The sequence below is a fragment of the Azolla caroliniana genome, unplaced genomic scaffold (assembly GCF_043228905.1).
Source record: "Azolla caroliniana isolate FFs.n. ecotype wild unplaced genomic scaffold, voAzoCaro1.0.p SCAF_2, whole genome shotgun sequence".
In the NCBI taxonomy this organism is placed as follows: domain Eukaryota; kingdom Viridiplantae; phylum Streptophyta; class Polypodiopsida; order Salviniales; family Salviniaceae; genus Azolla; species Azolla caroliniana.
In genome coordinates, this window is record NW_028230437.1 from 26,517,926 (window position 1) to 26,544,163 (window position 26,238).

At 35.5% G+C, this 26,238-nt stretch overlaps 4 protein-coding genes across 4 annotated transcripts; 1 reads left to right on the forward strand and 3 right to left on the reverse strand.

Moving 5' to 3' along the window:
* Positions 1–204: 204 nt before the first annotated feature.
* LOC147867904 (uncharacterized) lies at positions 205–3,196 on the forward strand. Its single transcript, XM_087315814.1, has 3 exons — positions 205–1,412; positions 1,933–2,277; positions 2,574–3,196. The coding sequence occupies exons 1-3, from the start codon at positions 684–686 to the stop codon at positions 3,030–3,032; spliced, it is 1,533 nt and encodes a 510-aa protein (XP_087171940.1). The 5' UTR covers positions 205–683; the 3' UTR covers positions 3,033–3,196.
* Positions 3,197–3,958: 762 nt separating this feature from the next.
* LOC147867905 (uncharacterized) lies at positions 3,959–8,338 on the reverse strand. Its single transcript, XM_087315815.1, has 4 exons — positions 8,089–8,338; positions 7,164–7,385; positions 6,962–7,074; positions 3,959–4,525 (listed from the first exon to the last, which is right to left on the reverse strand). The coding sequence occupies exons 1-4, from the start codon at positions 8,287–8,289 to the stop codon at positions 4,192–4,194; spliced, it is 870 nt and encodes a 289-aa protein (XP_087171941.1). The 5' UTR covers positions 8,290–8,338; the 3' UTR covers positions 3,959–4,191.
* Positions 8,339–10,769: 2,431 nt separating this feature from the next.
* On the reverse strand, positions 10,770–16,383 carry LOC147867906 (anamorsin homolog 2-like). The gene is made up of 9 exons (XM_087315816.1): positions 16,313–16,383; positions 15,778–15,948; positions 15,216–15,370; positions 15,025–15,117; positions 12,813–12,888; positions 12,404–12,523; positions 11,504–11,640; positions 11,275–11,349; positions 10,770–11,083 (listed from the first exon to the last, which is right to left on the reverse strand). Exons 2-9 carry the CDS (start codon positions 15,923–15,925, stop codon positions 11,045–11,047), a joined length of 843 nt encoding a protein of 280 aa, XP_087171942.1. The 5' UTR covers positions 15,926–15,948; positions 16,313–16,383; the 3' UTR covers positions 10,770–11,044.
* A 3,200-nt stretch (positions 16,384–19,583) lies between these two features.
* LOC147867907 (uncharacterized) lies at positions 19,584–21,748 on the reverse strand. The gene is made up of 2 exons (XM_087315817.1): positions 21,689–21,748; positions 19,584–21,286 (listed from the first exon to the last, which is right to left on the reverse strand). The coding sequence occupies exon 2, from the start codon at positions 21,218–21,220 to the stop codon at positions 19,988–19,990; it is 1,233 nt and encodes a 410-aa protein (XP_087171943.1). The 5' UTR covers positions 21,221–21,286; positions 21,689–21,748; the 3' UTR covers positions 19,584–19,987.
* Positions 21,749–26,238: the final 4,490 nt, after the last annotated feature.

Here is a 26,238-nt window from a genome sequence, read left to right on the forward strand (position 1 = left end):
GCCTCTGCTTTTTTTTTTTTTGAGGGGCTTACTAAACCCTAGAAAGGAGATCCAACGGAGGAGGTTGGCATAAAGCTCACAGAGAAGATCGGACGGCAGGCATGGCATGCCGCTAGATTTGGCGGCACTACTAAAAAAGCCCTCTAATTTCCTTCATCTTTATGTTTGCCCTAATTTTTAATGTCGTGAGCTTTTCATTCCGCATATCTCCCGTCTCTCTTCTCTCCCTTATCCTCTCTCTCTCTCTCTCTCTCTCTCTCTCTCTATTTGAGCTCCATCTCTGCTAACCCTAACCCTAACCCTAATTCGTCTTTCTCTGATTTAGCTCGTAACTTTTAATCCTTTTCTGCATATTGTCTTCCCTTCCTCCTCTTTCTTCTCCGATCTAGTTCACTCCTTCAATTCTCCCCTGCATTTCCCCCTTTTTCTCATCCTATTTCTTCCTTCTCTGGCCACATTTCCCCCTTCTTTTCTCTGAGTCGTTCTCAGCAGATCTACTGGAAGATGGTCTCCTCCGCTTCATCCTCAGTGTGTACATGGCTTCTGAAGCTTATTCACCTCCTTAATCCTCCAGCATAATATCCCATACACACACAACCACGCTCCGTCTGCATCAAATAAGCTCTAGCTCAAACCCACTGTTAGGATTGCAAAATTTAGGCTTCTAGTTCTTTTTTGGAACAATGTTGCAAGCTCCTGCTCACCACTTATCTAGGGTTTGTGGTCATGGACATATCAAGAAGTTCTGGCTTATGCAAACACAGAAGGAAAACCAGTCCTGTGATCAGGGAAACAAAAACAGTGTTATAGTTTCTTCTTCATCATCCTCTTCTTCACCGATATATGGAAACAGAGTATCTTCATCAACATCACCAACATCATCATCATCTTCATCAATGAAATTACTGGATGTTTCACAGAGGTGTTCCCCCACTCACATAACAACTACTCACGTGAACACCCATCTAACAGCATCAAGCTCTGGCTTTGGTGAATCTCCATCTACAGGATTAACGCATTCTTCTTCTTCGAATTTCTCAAGAGGGATTTCCCGTTCTCTCTGTCAAAGGCCTTCTTCATTGTCGTCGAAAGAGTGTGAGAAAGCTATTCTACAAGAGGATTCATCTTCAGAAGCCCAAGTCTTAAATGCATCATTCTCTTCTTCCTCTTCTTCTTATTCTTCTCCAGCACAAACGCCATCAATGAATCTATTATCTACTGTTGAAATTGCTTCGATGAATGATACAAATCATGAAGAAGTTTATGTCGGTGATGGGTCCCCTCCTGGCCCAACTTTAGAGAGTAATTTGACCTCTATCAATGGATACAGAGATAGTATAATTCAACATAAAATACAAGAAACTGTACCTATCGTTACTCCTTCCTCTGATGTGAAAATTCTCGTTTCAAAGGTTAGTCAAGCCTCTGTTGTTGTCTAGTCACCCAGAATTCTTTTGGGCTGGTATTTTGTTGTTTTTTATGTTTTGAAATTGAAATTGTTTTTTTCCTTCTATTGTGATTGTGGTTTGTTTGTAAGTTTGTATGCCTTTTTTGTGTTAAAATTATCTTCATTTTGATAAAAACATTACCCCATACTATATATATGTTCAACTCTAAATTGTTTATTTTTGTGTTTTTGCGTATTCAAGCTTATCTTCACCTTTGGGTTCCAAGATTTTGATGTGCGTGCAGGTTCTTGATTTAAATGTTGCCACTGTAAGAACAGGGGATTCTTATTACTTCTTTGTTTCTTTGTGTTTTTTGTGGATTGTTATTGTGAACATCAGCATACATTGTCCCTGTGTTTGGACTTTAAGAGATGTGGGCAATGTGGTGCCCAATTTATAGAGGAGCTTTTTTCAAAATTAGCATCTTTTCACTCGTTTATAAGCTCAGTTTCTTGTTCTAAATGTTTTTCTTTTTTTAATTCAGCTTAATGAAGGGGAAAATGTGGCCTCTGCAGCAAGACTGGATATAAGAGAGTCAGGGATACATCCTCGTAGGTCTTCTGGCTATGAAGTAATTCACGAAAATCATATGGGTGTGTCAAGTAGGGAGAACCTCAATCGTGCAGATTCTTGCCCTTCTCTAAGGAAGATCGAAGCAAGACCAATTGCTCCGGATAATCTTGGTAAATGGAAGAGTAGGAATAGCAGCTCAAATGGTAGCCGAATTGAGGTCTCTCCTCGTGGATCTACTCAACTTGTACTTAAAGCTTGTTCATTGTGTGGGACCACAAAGACTCCTATGTGGAGAAGTGGACCACAGGGCCCCAAGGTATGTGTGGATCTACTGGCTTTACATGATCTCTTTTTGTTCTATATAATTCTTTCTTTTTCATTCATTGTAGAGTTGCTTGATTGATGTCCCAAGTTAGGTGATATTGTTAGGTTTCTTTCCATATCTTTGATCTTGTGGAAATTATATTTTTGTTTTTAATAATATATGTTGTTTGTGGAAAGCTCAATGTAACATAGGAATGGCAACTCCTTAACATGTTTGTCAGGGCAGTCAAATAAATATGTATTCTCAATACATGAGTAATGATGCTTTAATGTCATTTTTTATTGCAGTCTCTATGCAATGCATGTGGCATTCGGTTCAAGAAGTATCGATCTTTTCCAGGGCATAATGACCCAGACCTTGCGGTTCCATTGCTCAGAAATTCATCACCTTCTCCTTCCAAGTATCTTTCAAGACCTTTAAAGAGAAAGCAAAATAATAATACTTTTCTCACACAAGAGGTGGGTCTCAAGCCTTTTGCTTCTGATGTTTCTCGGCATCAGAAGAAAAGCAAGTGGCATCAACTGGTGATAAAAAGAGATCAAGTTGACTTGTTAAGAGATACCCCCAATGCCTGGAAAGTTTCATCTGGACCAGCCTCATTGAAGAAGATATATGGGTGCATGCAGTCAAGGTTTAAGAACTTAGGTCCTGGTGAAGAGCATCTAACCATGAAAAGAGTTTTTGCAAAAGATGAAGAAGAGGCTGCTGTGCTTCTTATGCACTTGTCATGTGACCTTGTCTGTTAAAAACTGAACTATACTATCAGGGTCATTATGAATTGACTATGATGGATGGTGGCAAACACTTGCAAGAGTGCATTGTATATTTTTCCCAGAGCAGTGCTAAAATCTACTCAACCAAGATATTGTTTTTAACTCAGCAAAGTAACACTAATCTTTTACTAATTTTATGATGAGTAAGGTTTTGTGTCAACATTATACTTTTTCACAGGGTGTGGGGTTTTGTATCTCAACAAGGACACTTATTGATATGTATTCTGATAGGACAATGTATTCGAGGAGAAGATACAGCTGAGATGGAAGTAATTTGATCCAGAACATATTGAAACTGCTTACTGCTTGTCGTTGATTCAGTAGTTCTTAGAAACCATACTAGAGAATAATGATAGAATGCATGGTTTGCTTGCTCGATTTGCAGAGGTTTGGAGTACATTGCAAAAATATAAAAACATAGCCATACCTGAACTAGTCTCACCATGCTCTATGCATTTGTTCCTTATCATATGCTTGATTCCCACACCATCAAATGCTGTCTGTCTGTCATTGATAACCTTGTGATTCATATAAACTACAAATGTTTAATATTATCATCCATGATGCAATTGGTCCTTGGATCCTTGACATCCAAAATGATAAAAGATTATTGTCATCAACTGTATGGAGCACTTTTGTGGAAACTTGGGCCTTAGATTACAAAACTCTGCCCCCTCTCTCTTTGATTTCATAGCATTATAGAATTGTCTTTTAATTCTAAAAGAGAAGGCACTCTAATTTCATATACCAATAGGAAGATTCAATTAACAGCCCACTTTCTAATTTCAGTCCAGGCAACACCTTATGATATGCATAGCTAGTTCAATTTCTAATTGGCACAAAATTCCATTAAAGTGCACAATCTGCTAAAATCTGTTTAAGCCATATTGATACACATGTTAACATCCAAGCATTATTTTTGAGTAACAGATATCCACCAATGTCAAAGGACACAAAAATAGAAAAGATGGAATGTCCCATTGTATTGGAACTAACATTAGTCACGACCTACATTAGTTATCATATTACTGTAATCAACCTATTACATGTTACTGAAAATTCCGTGCTATGTTAGGTTTATTTTACTTAAATATTAACAAGGTTCACTTTAGAACTCAATGAACTATCACCATCAAACATATGAGTAAACACCGCGACCAGATTTCTTGCCAAGCCAGCCGGCATCCACATAGTGAACAAGCAATGGACAGGGTCGATACTTACCATCACCCAGGCCTTGATGTAGAACACGCATAATTGAAAGACAAGTATCAAGGCCAATGAAGTCTGCGAGCGTAAGGGGTCCCATTGGTTGGTTAGTTCCTAGCCTCATACCACTATCAATGTCATCAGCTGTGCCCACTCCTTCCATTAGTGCATAAAATGCCTCATTGATCATAGGCATGAGAATGCGATTGACAATGAAGCCAGGATAATCTTTTGAAAAGCTCACAGTCTTCCCAAACCTGCCAACATACGTCAATAATTGTATTTGGCACCTTGGAGCTCTTAGTTTATTGTTTGTTTTCCTATCCTCCTATATGTTTACAGGATATTGAAGAACATGCATAGGGAAAGAAGTAGATGGGGAATTTGGCTGCTTGGAAAAACCCAGATCAACTAAACCTAATTTGGTAAGTATTTTCATTAAATCCTCCAATGGATTATTCATGCAGTTGCCAACTTGGACATAGCCAAAATTAATATATATAATGTTAAAATATGGTGCACAAGAGTATCAGTATTAATGAAGTTCTGTTCAGTGGATTGATATCAGGGTCTGTTGAAAATATCAGTATCAGTGATAGAGCTGATGCCAAATATAAACCAGTATGTGCCGGAACCAAAAATTCAAAAATTTAAAATCTATGTTCCAGATCACACTGAGATTTAAAATGGATGAATTGAACTATTGATGATGCCATTTGGGAGAAAGAGGCAACTTTTCTATATTTTCATTGCAAGACTACCATTTTTTATATGAGGAGTAATATTAAGTGCAAAACCTTAACATAGTATTTAAGGGTAAACTTCTAATGGTTTTAAGGGTATACGAGGAGTTGCGACAACTCACATAAGGTCATGATATGTGGCAACATGCAGTGACCTGAGGACCTGCGTGCAAATATAAAATGAGTAGCTAACCTCAATAAAAGAGAGACATTGGTGGTGCAATAAGGCTCTTGTTGCAATAGCACAGTGTTGATTGTGCCCAAATATGAGGAGTTGTGACAACTCACATAAGGTCATGATACGTGGCAACATGCGGTGACCTGAGGACCTGCGTGCAAGTATAAAATGAGTAGCTAACCTCAATAAAAGAGAGACACTGGTGGTGCAATAAGGCTATTGCTGCAATAGCAGTGTGTTGATTGCGTCCAAGTATGACATTAGGCACTATTTGGTGGTAGGGGATGCCTATGGTGTTTAAGATCCTAAATTAAGTTTGAGCGAAGAAATTGAGACGAATCTTAAACACCATCAACATCCTGTACCACTGAATATTTCCTAAGATAGTATGTTATTGTAGCGACAACCTTGACATACCACTGATGTCTCACAACTTTCTGATGGAGATGTTTGTCTCCCACGTATTGAGGTTAGGTACTCATTTTATACTTGCACTTTGTGACCAAATAGATCTTGTTGATCACAACAATATTTCAAGGATGGGTGATCAGTTGTAACCATAAACCAATTTCCAAATAAGTAATATCTGATCACAAACAAATCCTTTTCTTTAACCGAAAATCAACATTCAGTAGGTTTTAAGTTTTTACATTCAAATGCAAAGGGTTGCCATCTAGATAAAAAGCAACACCCATCGTATAATTGCTAGCTTCGGTTTCAACCTCAAAGGGTTTTGATAGGTCAGGAAGAATGAGTGTAGGAGCAAGGCAAACAAGTTCCTTAAGAATGTTTAAATTATTATCAAGTTAATCATTCCAAATTATTGGTTTAACAATCTTAGGTGTCTGACCTTTTAAAAGCTTAGTATGGTTTTAAGTCAATTTAGAATAACCAACAAATCCTAGAAATGAGAGAAGTTCATGGACATTACGTGGAATAGGCCATAATTTGACCTTCAATAATATATTAAGGTTCTGCGTGTAACAAAACTCAAGGCATATTATTATGCCATCAAGTTTGCCAAATATTGGAGGATTAGTCACAAAAGTCAGAGGAGCTCAAGTAGAGTGAAGATCTTAAAGTTTATGATCCCCTTAAACAAAGTAAATAGATATCTACATTGTGCAAGCATTGGAAACTGGTTTCTCTAAGGATTATTAGTTGGTTGAATCCTAACCTACAACCTTTAACTACCACCATTCACGAATAATTATCATGTATTATTGGACACTTTCAGAATCTTGCCATACTTCTTTTCGGCAGGAGTTGCCAGTGCTACTCGAGATTGATGAAGAGTTTCAGGTCAAGAATTCAACCTCATGTTAATGGTATGAGCCCTGAATCTACACTATCCATATTAATAACATACACAGAAAGTACTCCAAATCTCTAAATCATGACAATATTTGAGAATTTCATTATCTTTGTGCCTGGAAAGTGAAGCATAGAGAGCAATCGCTCATGAAACTCATTGCCAGAGAGATAGAAGATCTCAAGGACATAAGCTTTGTGGAAATTTCTAGAAAATTGTAGAAATAATGACATGACAGTCTTCAACCTTCTATGATGACATGAGCTGGGGGTTTCCCAACCTCAGATTGATGCCTAATTTGTTGGTTTCACGACTCACTTTTGGAAGTGAGTTGTTCAAGCCCCTTGTGTGCATTTGCATGTGTAATTTTATTCAGAATTATTCTAGATGGTGAAACTATGTCAGCTTTTTTAACACACACCATACATATTAAACTATGTTATGAAATTATGAAACAGACCTTTCAGCTAGATCTTTGGTAGTTTCTACAACAGAGTCATCTGTAGCCAAACCTCTCACAACTTCTACAAGCTTCATTACTGGGGGGGGATTCATGAAGTGCATGCCAATAACCTGAATAATGATATATAGAAATAGTTAGAAGAAGAAAACATAGTGAAATTTCTTTACACGCAATGACTTTGGTTTCAAGCATTACATGCCTGATTGGGTCGTGACGTCGCAGATGATAGCCGAGTGATTGAAATGGAGCTCGTATTCGATGCTAAAATCGCCGAAGGCTTCACAATCTTATCTAACTGTGTAAATATTTTCCTTTTCAGCTCTTCATTCTCCGAAACAGCTTCAATAACAAAATCTGCAGCATTTAATTCTTCCATAGAGGTTGTAGCCTTTATGCGTGCAAGTGATTCATCCATCTGTTCCTGCACTATGCAAAAGCATTCATTATTCCTGGCAATAAATATGACCCTTTAAGGCTTATCATTCATGTATGCTTCACAAATAATTCCTAACCATGAGTATTAAGGATTTTAAGAGAATAGACAAAGAGAAATTGTCTCTATTATGTCCTACTTTTATGGTACGTGAGACTATGACAAAACATGTTATATTTTATCTTTTGAAATGCTTGTAAAATCAATAAAAAAAATGTCTTTTAATTTATTAACGTTATTTTACTTTTAATGCTTAAATGAAGACCTTATCACGACTTCTATTTTCCGATTTCACATAGATTCAACCTTATACAATGAATGCAATCTTAATCTTCAGAACAATCAAAGAAAACCAATCTCCTGGTTTTAATACTGAAAGTCGAGAATAAACTTGAACAAAGACATTAGCTTTCATATAAATTGAATAGCACACTGTTAATTTTTCTTCTTATGAAAGCTAATCAATGTCAAAAGACAATTTCTTTACTATTAGATACTAGAAAATGAAGCTATATAAAGACAATTACCATTTCCTTGCGATTGCCTAAAGGTCAGTATTTTTTTGCTCTTTTTCGAGGAGCACTTAAAACAAGGTCTAATTTTACTTTTATTTAAAACCAAAGGAAAACACAAAAAATGTACTATATACACTTGAAGAACTGTAGTGAACCAAGAATGGAGTTAGGGTTACCTGGGAGAGAGATCCTTTCTTGACAGAGCGAGATAGGGATGAGGAGATGGCATGGAGCCCTCTGGAGAGGGAGACCTGATCGATATCAGTCATGAGAACATGAATGTCATGAGCCATAACAGCAGCGATCTGAGCTATTCCACTCCCCATCTGACCTGCACCCACCACACCCATGACCTTGATTGGAGAACAAAGACCCATTCTCTCTCTCTCTCTCTCTCTCTCTCTCCCTCTCCCTCTGTGTGTCTCTGCCTGTGTGTGTTCTAGGAACTCAGGAAACATCGGCTCTCACACAAATCGGCCCAAACCTTCGTTTTGTTATTTCTCAGGAATGCCCCTGGGCATTTTCTTTATTTTGGCACAAGATGCCCCTGAGAATTTTTCTATTCTACAAGAATGCCCTTGGGGTTTTTCTAATCCTTTATGATCTTTATCCGGAGAGCTAGCTTTTCGCGGCCTCCTTTTGCACAAGGGTGGAGAACACACAACATAAGACTCTCCCCTCTCACATATTGCCCATCGCACCGGTCTCTGACAATACACTTACTAACCCCCCTTTGTTCTTCTTTAATTCCTTGCTTGTCCTCCTCCTCCCTGTGTAGTCGCCGATTGACCTCCCCATGCTGTCCGTTCGAAGAGACAACGAGGAACGTTTCTCGTGTCTCGACCTTTCTATGTATCACGCATTTCGCTCCTTGCATCGGATAGAACCTTCTTATATCTTTTTGTAAGGTTATATATAATAAAAGGGTGGAAAAAATAAGCATATCTTTCAAAATTCCTCACATATTTAGTAGCCATGGCCCACAAAGCACATTTTTGCTTAGCACAAAGTTGCTCAAGATGAAAGAAAAGCATGAGTTTTGTACTCAAGGAAAGGGTAATTGGAAAGTGTGACAACACCCATATATGTAAAGATTTTGAGAACTAGATGGCAATTTTACACATGTTAGATAAATTGAGTATCTATGTTATGTGTGTGTGTGTGTGTGAGAGAGAGAGAGAGAGAGAGAGAGAGAGAGAGAGAGAGAGAGAGAGAAGAGAGATTAACACAACAAGTCTACCAAAGATAAACTGTATAATTTACAAGAAAACCAAGAGAAAAAGGTTCATACCTTGAACTAAGGTAAAGGCCTTCTACTTATTATATCTATTTAATTCCTTGTCTGCTTTTGTCTTTAACTTAATCACATAGCAAGATGATTAAAATACATCTCAATCCTTAAATATGTTTTTCAGATTATGTAAAAGCCTTTTATGGATATGTGTGGAATTTCCTATACATAATTTTCCTTACCCATATTACACAGATACATGTAAGGCAACAAGTTTAAAAATCTGGATTCTTCTTCTATATTGCATTTTTCTTAACCTTATAGCAAAGGAAGAAGATTCAAATACGTAAAGTCTGACCTTAAATTATCATTAGTTGATTTTGGATTTACTTATTAGTGAAACATTATCGTGTTGCTTCCCTTAATAGTAAGGTTCAAATACATAAAGTCTGACCTTAAATTATCATTAGTTGATTTTGGATTTACTTATTAGTGAAACATTATCGTGTTGCTTCCCTTAGTAGTAAAGCCAAATAATAAGTGTCTGATACATGCTAAACCTTAACACTTCGATACAAAACGTAATTAAAGATGTTTACATATTGTAAAAGCCTTAAGCTTATGTAGAGATGGTTTACCACTTGAAATGCATGTCATCTTAGGTTAAGGCATAGCAAGGTGGGAATCAACAAAAGAGGTTTAGTTAATGACATTGGATTACCTCATTTGTAGGTTAAGGCTTTTTATCTAGTTATGAACATTCTTATCTTCCTGCCCTTTAAACTTTTAGATAATTCAATGTCATGTATCAAGATTCAAGAACAAACGTTGAGCATGAGAGACTACGCATTAATGATTATGGTTTTTTGAGGGTTGGCCTTGCACTTTCAGAGACTATGAACAAGAAAAGGGAGAGCTTCATTTGAGCTCTTTTGAGTTCTGATTATTTACAGCTTAATTTGGCACAAAGAAATATTGCAGGAGACTATATAAAAAAAAACAAGAGTTGTCAATTTACTGATCCACAAACATTATTTGTACAATCTGATACAATGCCTAAATTTGAGATATTGGGGTGTGTTAGTTCTTGACGCTTCAATGTTAGAGAATAATAAATTTCATAAACTGTCTGTCTAAAGCCAATTAAAAACAAGGACCTTAAAACAATGCTTTTTGGCGTATGAATTTGCCTATTTCACAGAACTACCATGAAGTTATGAAGTCCACTTGGTCTGACGTTTAGAGAATCAAATTTAACATACCCATGATTTTACTATCACTGCCGATAAAAAGGTATTCTTTACAATGAATCAACATAAATCTGAGGTGCAACATAAGAAACCGCATAACAAAGTTTCACTTACCATTGATTATTACTTTTCATCCATCCAGAACATCTTTGAAATATTTCACAAAACACTCAATTCTCTCTCCAGAAGGTAGTGTGTCGTATCGATATTGTTTGATTGATCATTACAATAAATTCAACAGATGATAAAAATAGAGCAAAACTTGAATCTCAAAGAAAGCTACACAGCACAACACATGCTGATAAAATAAAGCAAACTCTCAAATTTGCCATCTTGCCATCAATCAAAGCTCATGCTCAAGGAGGAAAGCAACATCTATAAACACAATAATACTATTAAGTTTAAACTTTTATTTCCACATTCGTGAGACTTTAGCAAAAATTCTATTTGCTATGAAGTTTGATCCCGTGTGAGATTTAGGTTTTTGTCCTTAAATACCAAAAACTTTCTGATCCTTCATTCAATTTCATTCACCCATCATATCATATACAATGAAGTACTAAAAATAGTGTCGAGTAGAATATAAAGACCTCATATTATAGAATAGTTAGTGTTAGTGAAGTTCCATAACCATCTATGCTTTTATTATTATCAAACATCAGCTTTGAGAAGCATTCCAGAGAGCGTGACCTACAAAAACACCCAAAAACAATTTATCAGGAATCCACGCAATCAAGCTCTTCAGAAATCAAAAGAGGGTTTGAAGAAATTTATATTAGGTAAAAACGGTTCATACAAGCAAAGCTTTTCATGAATCAAAATAAACTAAAGCGAAAACTTATATTAAGTTTAAAAATCATGAAAATATGAAATATGTAGACCTTTTCTCCAGGTTTAAATGCCGGCATTCCTTTATATGGACAAGTACTGCATCGAAAAGCATCTCCGAGGCCACACTGAAAGAAAGATAAAATATAATAAAACCCAGATTATATATCCAAGTTTAATAAACAACCCAACTAAAGGTTTGTTATAAACCCATGTTACTTATTAGATTAACATACAATAAAAAATCTCTTCCAGCTAACACAAAAATAAAAACAATCTTACATTGCCACATGCTGATTTGAAATTATCAATCTGTTCTTCAGTCAAGGATATTGTGACTGAGCTTTCCATTTCTGCACGACCACATGTGCAATTCTTGCATGCTTTCTTTCCGGATTTCCCCACTTCACAATCATCGACTGTATTCTCGACAGAGTTGAAAAAGATAGTCATTAAGCATTATCTTGAAAAATTATAGTTCTTGGGTTATACTTAGTAAAATCATAGAAGGGCCAAAAATGATGGTCATCACTACTAGAAAAAGCAAAAAAATGGTCTTTCAATAACAAGAATGCTGAAATGCCTTGCAAATATGATGTCTTATGATCAATGGCTTTTTCGGACAAATACCATCATCATAACTGTTCGGGGAAATTATCAAAACTGTGGATCTGGTTTAATGTAATTCCCAAAATGCTGCTTTTAACTTCTGCAAAACCATTGCTTGATATTTAAATTCTAATTTCTAGTCACTTTGAGAATATTCGAACAGATTCTACATGATTAAACCATACTCCGTAAATATCAAGAAAAAAAGAATGAGACTTTTCAATCTAATAGATGAAATAATCATTGTTACTTTTTTAAAACAGACTAATCTTTAACTACTTGTAAAGTTAAGATTAGTTTCCCACAATTAGCAAAGGAATGAAAAAGAGCAGTCTCAAAATCTGGAATTTGTAGCATTTTGGAGACAATAATCAAGAAATTCTAGGATCATATCATCAAGTTCTTCATTTTATGTCTCTTTCAGAGATACAAAATCCAAATTTAGAAAATCCCCCTCATTGCTTGAGTGCTTAGATTTAGGTTTAAAGAACCATTTTCTTTTCAATTGATATTTCCGTTGTAAATAAAAAATAGTCAAATTTATATGCAGAAATCCCTGAAAGAAATGATTACCTTTTGGCAGTTCAGGTCTCTTCAGATCCTCCTCTGTAAGTAGTGAATCTTCATCAATTAAATCAAATTCATCATCGACCTCAAATGTAGGCAGCTTCACTGGACCGGCCTTTCTAGACTCTGGAGAACCAGGACCATCACAATCAAGATATTCAAAAGATGTGAGGATGTTACATTATGCATGAATAGGCATTCATTATATGCACACAAATAATGCACCTGTTCTCGTGCAAAAAATGCAGGAAACACATGTAATCCATGAACAATCATTGAAAGGATTCCAAATATATTAACCTCATACATAAATCCTTGCAATGCCATGATCACATACAAACAAACCTAAAAATATTCATGGATTTCTTCTAACGAAATCAATACACATAATATGAATTATTAATAAACATTATACCTTGAACAGTTGCATTTACTTTCTTTTTTAAGGTAAAAGAAGCTCCAGCTCCCCAAGTTGGTTTTACAGCTCTTATCTGGACAACAAAGAAAGTAAAAACTAAAAATTAGGTAGGATCTTTGAATGAGCAAGTCCCCAATAATCATATGACCAACTTATATTAACATTCTCTAGAGGAGATGGATCCACACTGTAGAAGCTATCAAAATAGAACTTTCTCAAACCATATATACTATGCATACTGGTATATAGACATGAACCAATCAATCAATTAATTGAAAATAATTCAAACAAATTCAAAAACCGAGTGTGTAAAAGATTGAGCTTTTAGCACATCATTACACATGCACAGAAAGTAGAGAAAGAAAGATATATTAACTTCTTTTAAGAGTGAGGGAAGCAGGATATAATGGCCTATAACTCTCAATGACAAGGGTGACAAGAAGCTAAAGGTGTTGGATTTGTTGAGTTAATCAAAGGTGACTTACAAAAAAAGATCGTGGACCTAAGGGGCCAAGGGAGAGAAGCTTGTGGTACAACTAGCTAAAAATAAGTATGCATTAAGGGGGTTAGGGTAGGAAAGGTGGATTGCAAGGAGATAAATGCACGAATGAGGTTAGTATAAATGTGATCGATCAAACTACACTTATAAGAACGGGGAGACAACTTTTCCTATTCCTTTTTAGCCCCATATGCAGAAAACAGTCCAAGGTTGTTATATATGAGCATACAAAAAACAAGTCTTCTTAACAGTGTGTTGTGCAATTGTGTGCACAACAAGGCTTGCTGTTGCTGTAGTACTATGGACCAGGTTTCCACATGTTCCTATTAATACATTACATTAAAACAAACTACATCACATTGGTCGAAACTTTTATATATACATAAAACAAAGAAACATATAAGTTATATAAATGGCATATGTGGTGGTATATAGGCTTGAAGATGGCATCTGTTTCAGTTCCTAGTTGGTTTCAACAAAAGCTCAATCTGAAACATGGCTAAATAGCTGGATACGTTTTATGGATGTGGCTTGGCAGAAATGGTGAATCAAACTGGTGTGGAAGGATTCATTGTCTCTTTAAGGAACTCTTATGGCTTCCATAGAGAATTAAGGAAGGGTTGCATTGAACCAATAAACAATCTCCAAACCATGTGACAGTACATTGACATGCACTGACGAAAATTTGGATTATTACAGTAACCTCACTCATTCTAAAGTTCTACAGCACTACAGTGCAGTTCAGAAAACTTAGTAGATTGACAGAGTATGACAACAACCAAGCTACTGGAGAGTCAGATTCTAGAGTTGAGAACTGTAGCATGGATTATATATACAGTGAATACGATTGTTACACTAAGAGATCTTGTGCATTAGTATCACAAGAAAGAGCAGAATCATAGCATAATTTTCATGAGAGCAGAAAAGGTAGTTGAGACGATGCCATGAGCCAGTCCTGGACATATGAAATAGCTAGGTGTACTAGATGACATATATCTGGGTATACAAAAATTAGCATAAAAAGTAACCTAGCACCTCAACACATGATAAACAGGTTAGAAAAACCACATGGAGTCAAGAAAAATGTTCAGTCAGCACTCCCCCACTTGGATTGAACCATGCTGGTCGAAAAAACATTAGATTATTCTGAGCCCAAAAATATTGGAAATTTTCTCTTTTACAGGCATAACATGATATTCATGCATGATATCGATGCATTGGAAAAGATTCTAGTGCTCACTTTTAAATGATTTTGTCAATAGGATGAATTTAAATAGGAAATCAGCTCCAAAACTAACTTCTAACAATCTAGTTCCTAACAAACTCTTGGCTGGAACAGGGAGTATACCATAGAAATTAAATCCTAATTTCCAGAAACTCTACATGCATTAATACGCTAATCTTTTTGCAAGAACCAACACATCCAAAAAAGAACGAACAACTACAATCATCACAGATATATGAATAGCCAAATGTAGGTATATCTAGCACTGACTATTGAATTGATTCTCATCTTATTTACACACAAATGATTCAGTTCAGAGTTTAAATTATCACCACAGTGGTATGATATAAATTATCTTCAATCCTCTTTATTACTGACTAAATTGAAAGGCACAAGCAAAGAAAATCTCATATGTATCACAAAACACTGGGTGCTTCTGATCCTTATTTAATACGTGAACAATAAACCAAGAATGTGAACAATACCATGGCAAAGTTGTCTCCATTTTCTATATGTGCCAATAGCTGTGTGTCTATATAACCTGTTAGGAGGAGATTTCGATCCACCTTCTCTTTATTCTGCATTATATCATAAGAAATCATGTTATTGGAAATTATATTTATAAAAAGAAATAAACTGCATCAAAATTAGGATTTTTTATTATCTTTTGTCTCACTTGGACATCTTTGATTTCTGGTTCATGCACCACTAAGACTCCTCCTGGCTTCAAAACCTTTGCTAGATCAGAAAGTAGCATTTCTGAATGGTATCCGATGATTTGAGAGAATGATACAACTAAATCTAATGATGATTGCCCAAGCTTCAAATCGCCTGCCATGTAGAATGAAGAAATTACAGAGGGCCATATCAGTACATCACTGTGTGAGAATCGTTTTGGAAGCATCTCATATAATTCTAAATATCCCAAGAACTATCAGATATGCCATTAAAAATAGTTCGGAACTACCATATATCACTAAAATTTTCTTTAGAACCATCACATCACTACAAATTCGTTTAGAGTTATTACAAATCACTGCAAATGATTTTAGAACTATCACAGATCACTAAAAATTACTTTAGAGTGTCACATATCATTAGAAAGATGTTTGCTCGGTAGAATGTAACATCTATCCTCTAATACAGATTTCAAGATTTTGTCCTAACAATATGTTAGAAAAAAATGCTGCGAACATAAAAATAGAAAATAGAAAAAGAAGAAGATGTGGGAGACAAACCTATGTTGGATGCTTGCGTGACAATATTGACACATTTTCCACCAGCGATCATGTCTTTAAATACGTCCAAAGTCCACAAAACAACCTGAGCCGGAAGAATGACCTCATTTGTGATGATAGCAACGGCAGTGGTAGGTTTCGAATCCATAATGTGCAAATTCTATCAGAAATCTGAAAGCAAAAGCCATAAAAACAGAACCACTGTTAATAAAACCTAACAACCAATCGGATATTCTAAAACCGTGGAATTTTTCAAAACTCTTTTCAGCGGATTTTGTCTAGAAAAACGTAAAAAAAGAAAACCCCGGAGAAAAATGTTATAAGAGGAAAGGAAAGAAAAAGAGACGTAGAAACAGCGCATCGCCATCATCATGATCAGTTATGAGGGGGAAAAACGAAAAACAAAGAATCGCGAGCCCTAATTGACCGATTGATCGGAAAGCAGAATCGTTAAAATGACAAAAGGGTCTTATTCATATTTGGTCTTACAAACCCTAATTTCGAGGAACAACGTCAAGCACAGTTTACTACTTACACGGGCCAGAAGCTGCTTCGTTCGATGAGCACGAACCGAGCTTCAAAATTGTCTCCTTCCTGCAAATTCCTTCCTTTATATATGATGATGGTATAATAACGCGATAGCTCTAATTTGTGAAGCTATACCTCTACTTCTTGAAAACTACAAAAATAGCCCCCCATCCCTCCCTTCACAAAATCTTTCTACATTTCCATGTTCATCCAATCTCTTTGGGGGAGGCCTTTTTGCGAAGAATCTATCAATCAATCTCTGAGAGAGTGAATGATTTTGTTGCAAGAAATTTACATGTCGTAGCCTCGCTACATCTGGCCGCTAGATTTAATTAAATAAAGCCTAGGCCGCACCCTCAACAGCCTCCAAAGTGATGATTGAACTTCATATTGGGCGGTATAGACAATCGGATTTCCCATTCATATAGGGAACTTTTATGGGATTGTGCCTTCATTCTCATACTTGGTCGATGTAGGACTAGAATGCTCTCAAATCTATGTTTTATGCTTTTTACTTGGAGTAAAAAAGATTAGCATTAGTTGATTATAATTTTCTAGGACATTCACAAATAAGGAAGGCATGTTGCGAAGGTCACTTGGTTGTTTGGGAGTTGTTTGCATATATTATATATTCCCTTATATGATTCCTTTGGGATAGTGACTATACATTTTTCCTTCTAAAGCTTTTCACTACTTCTAGGTTGACGACATCCCATGAGGTTCTCATCTCCTTTGACTTTTCTAGACGCTTCCACGCCTTCTTTGTGCTTCCAAAAGATCTGAACCATCTTTCATTTTTCAAAAACTTCCAATCTCATCAAAACTCAAGTATTCCAAATGTACATAGTTTGGATAAGGTAAGGGAAAGCAGTATCTACTCGAAACAATTCTTGATGTTGAGCAAAGTCAAGTTGAACTAACAAAGAATAGGGGTCTCCTTGTGATGCTCTTGATATGTGAAATCCTCTACAAAAACTTTTGGTTTGTGTTGCGAAGGTCACTTGGTTGTTTGGGAGTTGTTTGCATATATTATATATTCCCTTATATGATTCCTTTGGGATAATGACTACACATTTTTCCTTCTAAAGCTTTTCACTACTTCTAGGTTGACGACATCCCATGAGGTTCTCATCTCCTTTGACTTTTCTAGACGCTTCCACGCCTTCTTTGTGCTTCCAAAAGATCTGAACCATCTTTCATTTTTCAAAAACTTCCAATCTCATCAAAACTCAAGTATTCCAAATGTACATAGTTTGGATAAGGTAAGGGAAAGCAGTATCTACTCGAAACAATTCTTGATGTTGAGCAAAGTCAAGTTGAACTAACAAAGAATAGGGGTCTCCTTGTGATGCTCTTGATATGTGAAATCCTCTACAAAAACTTTTGGTTTGTGTTGCGAAGGTCACTTGGTTGTTTGGGAGTTGTTTGCATATATTATATATTCCCTTATATGATTCCTTTGGGATAATGACTACACATTTTTCCTTCTAAAGCTTTTCACTACTTCTAGGTTGACGACATCCCATGAGGTTCTCATCTCCTTTGACTTTTCTAGACGCTTCCACGCCTTCTTTGTGCTTCCAAAAGATCTGAACCATCTTTCATTTTTCAAAAACTTCCAATCTCATCAAAACTCAAGTATTCCAAATGTACATAGTTTGGATAAGGTAAGGGAAAGCAGTATCTACTCGAAACAATTCTTGATGTTGAGCAAAGTCAAGTTGAACTAACAAAGAATAGGGGTCTCCTTGTGATGCTCTTGATATGTGAAATCCTCTACAAAAACTTTTGGTTTGTGTTGCGAAGGTCACTTGGTTGTTTGGGAGTTGTTTGCATATATTATATATTCCCTTATATGATTCCTTTGGGATAATGACTACACATTTTTCCTTCTAAAGCTTTTCACTACTTCTAGGTTGACGACATCCCATGAGGTTCTCATCTCCTTTGACTTTTCTAGACGCTTCCGCGCCTTCTTTGTGCTTCCAAAATATCTGAACCATCTTTCATTTTTCAAAAACTTCCAATCTCATCAAAACTCAAGTATTCCAAATGTACATAGTTTGGATAAGGTAAGGGAAAGCAGTATCTACTCGAAACAATTCTTGATGTTGAGCAAAGTCAAGTTGAACTAACAAAGAATAGGGGCCTCCTTGTGATGCTCTTGATATGTGAAATCCTCTACAAAAACTTTTGGTTTGTGAGGGTCTTTCGGTGTTTACCATGGTAACAAAGGGCCCAAGCTAGCCTCAAATAAGTTACTTTCTATTGTATGCACCTTTCTATGGTCCTACCATGAGCCCTATTTGAAAATGTTGAGGACTTCTAAGTCATTCCTTATTTCTACAGTTTACTTCACAAGGAACTCTAAAGACATATTTTTAATTGAACAAACATGAATGGCCTTCTAATGGTCCGATGAAAGTAACCATAAACCTATTTTCATAGCAATAGATTTATCCCCACGAGAGCAAGTTTAGTTATTGGCATTCCTCAAAAAAAGTTTGAGGATGTAATTGTGTGGAGCTACAAATATATGAAAGGAGTACTTCTTGAATTTGTCACACATGGCATCCATGTGTAAGAAGATATCGTCCCAATTTGCCAAAGGCCTAGATGGATGAACACTTGCAATGAACACAAAGTCACAGATGAAATTGAGAAGATGCTTGAGATTGTCGTAGGTTATCCTATAGAGTGCATTGCTTGGGCGTCCCTTATAGTCTTCATACCTAAAAAACTGACACCACTATTCAAGATAACTACTTAATGCCTTAGAACACTTGGAATGGGTAGCAGGAAAGGATTGTACATCTACAACATTCATAAATGTTTTTTATGGTTATAGCCAATTAACAGTTGCCCCACGTGACCAATATAAGACAAGTTTTGCTAAAGTGTTTGATACTTTCATTTACAAGTACATGTCATTTGGACTTGCAAGTGCCTTCATTTCTTGGTCACAACTTTGTTTCCGACCTTAGAAAAGGTCCAATAGAATCCTTCGTCAATGATTTATGTTGCAACTCTACTTGAAGGTGAGAATACCAATTATTGTTAAAACCCAATCAAAAGCCAAATTTACATAAACAAGAGTTGTTGCTAGAACACATAGTATCAAAGCATAACATCCCCATAGAAGAAAGGTTAAACTCATGTGGAAGATGTCTCCACACACAAACGAGAAGAAATTGCAACATTTGTGTGGATTATAGGAGATTCATCAAGATTATTGAGGAAAAGTAACTACCATTGTATTGGTTACTTGAATAAATTGGTTTTGTGCCTAACTCAAATGGATTTGGTACTAGCTTATGATTCATAAGACCTACTCTAATAAACTCTTGAGTTCCCCATAACAATACAATATATCAACATGGTTGATTAAAGAATTTAAGATTACATATATATATATACTATCACCCATATAAAGGCTTCTACTAAAGAATGCAGACTTACAAATATAACAAATGCACCCACAAAAGGATGTTATCCCTTGGGAAGTTATGAAGCAACAAGGACATGTTGCCCTAGTTCCAAGAAAATAGACTAGAAGTTTACCTAGAAATAAAGCTTTGCTCCAAGATACATATTAGATTAAAGAAGTTGTAAATTATGTAGCTAGAAAATTGAATAAAGATAAATTGGTTTTTAATTATTTGTTTATGATGAAGAGTGTTGACTAATTGTCCTTCAATGATGATGTCATGAGCTTTTTACGAAAGTTGGTAATAAAAGCGCTCACTCTCTCATTTAGCTCCTCTGTGCTCATGTCATAATTCTCCTCCTCAATGCTAATCACACGTGATTGGACATCATCTTCATATAATATCATCCCTCTCATGTCATTCTTGTTTGATGACTCATGGACTTGGTTGACATAGTCATTGTTGTAATATTTGACAAGCTCATTGTGATCATTCTTGTTTTTTAGTGTTGAAATGTTCATCCCATCTCGTTCGTTGTCATAAACATTTGCATCACTACTAATATCAATATCAACACCAACGCCAACACCAACACCAACATTAATGTCACCTGATGAGCCTTCGTTGTCATCATTTGGAATCATTTGGAGGCCTTCATCCTTCATTGTGATCTCCAATGATGATGATGATTCCACACAAATATTGAGTGGGTTTTCTAATTGATCATATTCCATAACAAAGGTAACAAGTGATGAATCAATTCCATGATGAACTTCTGAAATATAACCTTGTTGATTTTGGCAATCACAATCATATGTTATGAGACTATCTTCATGTGATGAGAGAGAATGAGAAAGCTCAAACTCGGATCCTTGGATATTAGTTCCTAATGCACATATAGTTAATGAAACATGGGTAGTTTTACATGGACATGTTGGTTTCATACTATAAGTCTCTACTACATTATCTTCATTTGAAGATTTCTTTGGTCTCTCACTATTGTTTATGATCACATCTTCGATGAACATTAAACTCGTTGTCTCTCCAACGTCATTATCCTTTAATGGAGTGAATACCCCTCGTGTCGTTTCATAAACTTGATCAAGAGTAATCTTTTCGTTAGCCATCATATGAGAGCTTGTTGTGTTGCAATTGTTATGATGATGACGCTTGTCGTCATTGTCATCATCTGAGTGTTCTCTTTCATCTTGTAAGTTCATTTCTTTTTCCTCTCCTTGTTCATCAAGAATGCCCGATGTGAAGACTAATGTGAGAATGAGGAAATTGAGAATGAAATAATAGAAAGGAGAGCTTGTGAAGAAGTTTGCGAGGCAATCTTTCAATGCCCAAAACATGGTAAGGAGAAGATATGGTGACAACGCCAATGATGGAACAACAAAGATTGTGATTATGATGAAGAGGGCATTGGAAGATAGTTGTAGCTTAGGAGCATTGGCAATACTATGTATAAGCTCCTTAAAATCCATTATAAATAAGGTATCCAAAGTTTTGTTGTATTTAATAGCAATGAATATGTCCTCTGCCCATGCTTACTATATATATCAACAAATGGACATGTTTATTAGGAATAGATATGATCAAGGCATGTAAGGCATCAAATGCACATGTATACATATGGTTCACATGTTCATTGTGCATAGGTATGATCATGCTTATTAATCCAATATATGCACATCACTGTCCAAAGTTTATTATGTATACAATAGTCCAACATATGCATGTGTTTATTATCTATTAATCAATTGATTGAGTATAATACATGCATACAACATAATTTAGTATACATGGATTTATTATATCCATACATAAAACATTTTTGTGACTATATTTCAACAAAGAAAATTTGTCTCTTCGAAGTGAAAATATGATAGTAGATGGAATACATATACTGAATAAACCTCATTCATGTTTACTATATATAGATATGGTCATACCTTGTATAACAAACCCATGCGTTGTATGTTAATGTTATATGATTATGCATAGAATGTAAGATTAATGTGATACAAATGTATGAATGTGGAATACACAAATTCGTAGCTTGATTTGCAAGAAGAGCCTACAAGGGATGACTTGAAAAAGAAAGGAACTTTCATCACAACCTAACCATGGCCCACCTACAATCTACTTGAAACCCAGTTTGCAAGCTATACCTTAGTACATGATTTCATGTGATATAATCGTATGCATGTTTAGGTTCTTTTAATATTTTTCGTGTTTTTTGCGTATTTGAACTTTGCACCCCAAGTTTTTGTGTGGGCATGAAGATAATCTAATATATGGAAATCACCATCAAATCTGTACACTTCTCATATGGCCCCTGTGAAAATTAAAGGGTGGGTCCTTCAACTTTAAGAAAACAATCTTTTTTATGTGGACCTTACACAACATTTCCGATAGACCCATACGTTAGTTGCTTGGCTTCATCCTCTTGATTTGGAGTACATTGTTTCAATATAGTTTTCTACGTGCTCAAAACAATAGAATCTACAATGTGGAAAGACAAATTGTGGAAATGTTATAGCAACGTTTGTTATAATTTAGTGAAATAAAAATAGCTAGAATTCTTGGATTTCACCTTTCTTAAGGTAGAGGTAACATCAATCTTATCCTTATTTCTATAACCACATTATTATACATATATATACATTCACCAACTTTTGTTTTCTTAGGTTGGTAGATGCAAATGTGTTCATGAACACACGTGCACGCCGCACACACCACTCTTTAGATTCGTTGTTGTTCCATAGAATAGAAGGGTGGTATGAAGAAACCAACATTAAAATCAAGCACCATTGTTGTCCCTAACGTCTCCCTTCACTCCACTTAAATGGTTTATTGATTTTTTTATAATGTAATTCAAAAGAAGAATTGCTCATTTTTAAACATCTTAATAATTGATGGATGTAACAAAGTAGTTGAAGCTAATTGTCTTTATTTAACTCGTTACACTATTTTCAAAATGCGATCTTTGTGGTGGTTGATTAATTGTACATTTGTCAACTTAATGTGATCACAATTTTTAAGATTTTAGAATATATCGAATAGAAATCACCTCAATCCCATACAAATTTGGATTAATGTGTTCTACTTTTGATGAGTGCTTGTAAATAACCAAATTAGTGCAATAAACTCTACACACTTCCGAACACAAATTACTATGAGAATGATTTAAATAATCATGAGCTTTGTTGTGTTTGTTCTTAATTAAGCATCACTCCTAGATTGGTGTTAAACAAATGCTAATTTGGTTATTAAATTAATATCAACAATAAATAGAAATGATCTACCCGTTGATTGACGAAACTAATTTTGTATTAAGCTTTTTGGTGGGAGTTGAGACACCTAAAAATAAACAACTCTAGCAAGTGAAAGACAAAATTAGAAAAAAGCTTCGACAATGGGCATAAGTAAAAGCTTTCCCTTGCAGGTAGGGTGGTCGTAGTGAAGTCTACATGCTAGACCAAAATTGTGGAAGGTGCTCCTTGGGAATAGAGTTAACCTTTGGTGCCTAAAGAATGGCGATCCTTGGGAGGCAAATACATGGTGATTGTTTAGTCCAGTTTTTAAGTCGAAAGAACTGATTGGCATGGAGGATAGGGTGGTTCATGCGCCATAATGAAGGTATGGTCAATTCTAAGAGAAGGTTTACAGGTCTTAATGCAACTAAAATCGTTAGATGAATGACTATGACAATCGTTGTTTTGGAATCTTAGGATTAGAAGTGAAGACGGTATGATGCTTAGATAGAAAAAATACTTGCCCTGGGGTGTATGTTAGAGTACAATGTTACGTCGATAAGAGATTGGGAGGTTTTCAACATGCAAACGTGGGATGGTCAGGCTAGTAACATTAGGTTTAATGGAAGGTTAGCAAAGGTGACAAGCCAACTGATAAATAACGTAGTTGATGGATTAGATAAGCCGAATGCAGAAGAGGGAGTTTGGTTGAGTTGGTTTGTAGGTGAGGGTGACGCACAAATTATCCGCAATAGGTGCACATCTAACGAGGATCGTTTGTGGGGCAACCTAAGTGCATTGATGGACGATGGACGATGGTTGGTAGTGTTGTAGGGTAAGAGGTGGAAATTGAACCTGGGCCCTAGGAAACTTGATCATGATTGTAAACATAGATTGACACATACATGATATTTGCCATATTCTCCATGCGTGATATTCTCAATCTTCGAGAATACAAAATGACCCCAAGAATATTATAAAACCATTCGTTTTATAAAATAAATATATAAAATTTTTATATTTATATTTAAATTAATTTAATTCACTAAAAAAAGAACAATAATTCATTAATAGATTATAAACATATGATTAGTATTAACTCTCCTTTATAGTGTCAAATAAAAAATGGGGAAGTTTATGAACCTTTATCTTAATTAATTAATTTTTTAAAAAAACGAATATTTGTGTATTTATTATAGAAATATGACTAGTGTGAACTTCAATTTTTAATGTCAAAATAAAAATATCCATAAATTTTGAGAGAATAAAAAGTGAGGAATTAATGACCTTTTATTTAGTTTTATTTATTTATTAAAAATAAAACGAATACTTTTATATTTATTATCATAGATTGACACATGCGTGATATTCGTGTTATTCTCCATGCGCAATATTCTCAATATTCGAGAATACAAAATGGCCCCAAGAATATTAAAAAACCATTCGTTTTGTAAAATAAATATAAAAAATTATTTATTTATTTAAATAAATGTATTTCACCAAAAAAAACAATTATTCATTAATAGATTATAGTGTCAGAGAGTTTATGAAACTTATTTTAATTAATTAATTTTTTTAAAATGAATATTTTTATATTTATTATACAAATATGATTACTATTAGTATGAACTTTGAAGATATAATTAGTTTGAAGTACCATTTTTAATGTCAAGATAAAAATATCCATAAATTTTGAGGAAATAAAAAGTGAGAAATTAATCAGCCTTTATTTTATTTTATTTATTTATTAAAAATAAAACGACTATACATTTATTATAAATTTTTAGTAGTGTCAAGTCCCAAAAGTCCCTCTTTCATTATCCCTATTTATTGTTAAGTTCTTTTTTTTTTTTTTTGGGGGGGGGGGGGGGGGTTAAACGAATACTTGACTAACCATTCGTATTCGTATTCGTTTGCATTCGAATGGGAAACACCACGAATGCGAATATGTCAATCTATGTTTATTATATAAAATTATTAGTGTCAACTTTCAAGTCCCTCTTTTAATGTCCCTTTTTATAGTCCCTCTTTTAATGTCTCTTTTTATTGTCAAGTCCTTTTTTTTATCCTAGGAAACTAAAAAAGGAGGGAGTTCTTGTACTCTTTTTATTTTTATTTTTTTGGGTTAAACGAATACTTGACCATGCATTCGTATACGTATTCATTTGCATTCGAATGGGAACCCCCACGAATTCGAATATGTCAATCTATGATTGTAAACTATGGCTTTTTGAGAATAAGCCCCTATGTGATTTGGAGTGGGATCCATTGGAGGTATGGTGGCAAAAACCGGGTACAACCAAACTGAAAAAGTGTTTTAAATACAAATACTAAGCTAGGAAGGCAAATCATTGGCTCCAAATCGGTGGGTGTTGTATAGACTAGCAATAGTTGGAAGGATAAGGCATATCATATGACTTTTCGAAGTAATTTTGGGGGAGACTACGAACATTGGATACGCCAGAAAAAATAAAGGTTTGGTTGTGGCTTCTTAGCCATAAGGTGGTACCTGTAGGGAAGTGGTTGGGTTCTCGTGGTGGTGAGGCTGGTTGTCAGCTATGTGGACATGCTTTGGAATCAATCCCTCACTATTTCTACAATTGTATAGAGGTGATTAACATTTGGTGTACAAGCCTCATAATCTTGGCAACTTGCAGTGTGGATGGGAAAGTTGTGTGAGGTTCCATACAGGGTTTCACATTAAAAGGAGAAGGCTGGGCAGAATAGTTAAACCCACAGGGACATGGTTTTATAGTGCAAGGTGGCATCGTGTTCCAATGTGTTGGGGTGATAGGTACAAACTCTAAATTTTTTGAGGAGATATGGCTTATGGGGGCATGCTTATCGATTTGCCACCTTTGGACTAGACTTTGCAAGTTTGTTTTTTAGCGGCAAAAGCTTCCATTCGGTGAGGTGATGCTAAACATGTGGTTCGAGCTAGTGGCTTGTCTGCGTGTGTTGAGAACGCGACCGTCTAGGTGCAGAACAATCTTAACACTCTTCTGTGAGGAGATTGTTAATAGATGCAATGAAGAAGATTGATGGCAACTAGAAACAGAATCAAGAAGGAAGATTAACAAGAACACAAGAGAGAGAGATGTTAGGCACACGATGAACTATATTTGTAACCGCTAGAAAGCTAGGTTACAAAGTCAGTTTATATACTGACTAACTTAGGGCAATTGCCCTTCTCACTATTTACATAAATAGCCTAAACGTAGTGTGTACAAAGGGAGGCGATGTGA

Coding starts and splice junctions, on each gene's coding strand:
- LOC147867904 (XM_087315814.1), top strand. CDS start 684: ATGTTGCAAGCTCCTGCTCACCACTTATCTAGGGTTTGTGGTCATGGA. Junction 1,413..1,932: donor TGAAAATTCTCGTTTCAAAG/GTTAGTCAAGCC, acceptor TTTTTAATTCAG/CTTAATGAAGGGGAAAATGT. Junction 2,278..2,573: donor GTGGACCACAGGGCCCCAAG/GTATGTGTGGAT, acceptor TTTTTATTGCAG/TCTCTATGCAATGCATGTGG.
- LOC147867905 (XM_087315815.1), bottom strand. CDS start 8,289: ATGGGTCTTTGTTCTCCAATCAAGGTCATGGGTGTGGTGGGTGCAGGT. Junction 7,075..7,163: donor CGACGTCACGACCCAATCAG/GCATGTAATGCT, acceptor ATCATTATTCAG/GTTATTGGCATGCACTTCAT. Junction 4,526..6,961: donor ACCAAAGATCTAGCTGAAAG/GTCTGTTTCATA, acceptor GTATGTTGGCAG/GTTTGGGAAGACTGTGAGCT.
- LOC147867906 (XM_087315816.1), bottom strand. CDS start 15,925: ATGGATTCGAAACCTACCACTGCCGTTGCTATCATCACAAATGAGGTC. Junction 12,524..12,812: donor AGTAAATGCAACTGTTCAAG/GTATAATGTTTA, acceptor CTGGTTCTCCAG/AGTCTAGAAAGGCCGGTCCA. Junction 11,350..11,503: donor TCAAATCAGCATGTGGCAAT/GTAAGATTGTTT, acceptor TCTTTCTTTCAG/TGTGGCCTCGGAGATGCTTT.
- LOC147867907 (XM_087315817.1), bottom strand. CDS start 21,220: ATGGATTTTAAGGAGCTTATACATAGTATTGCCAATGCTCCTAAGCTA.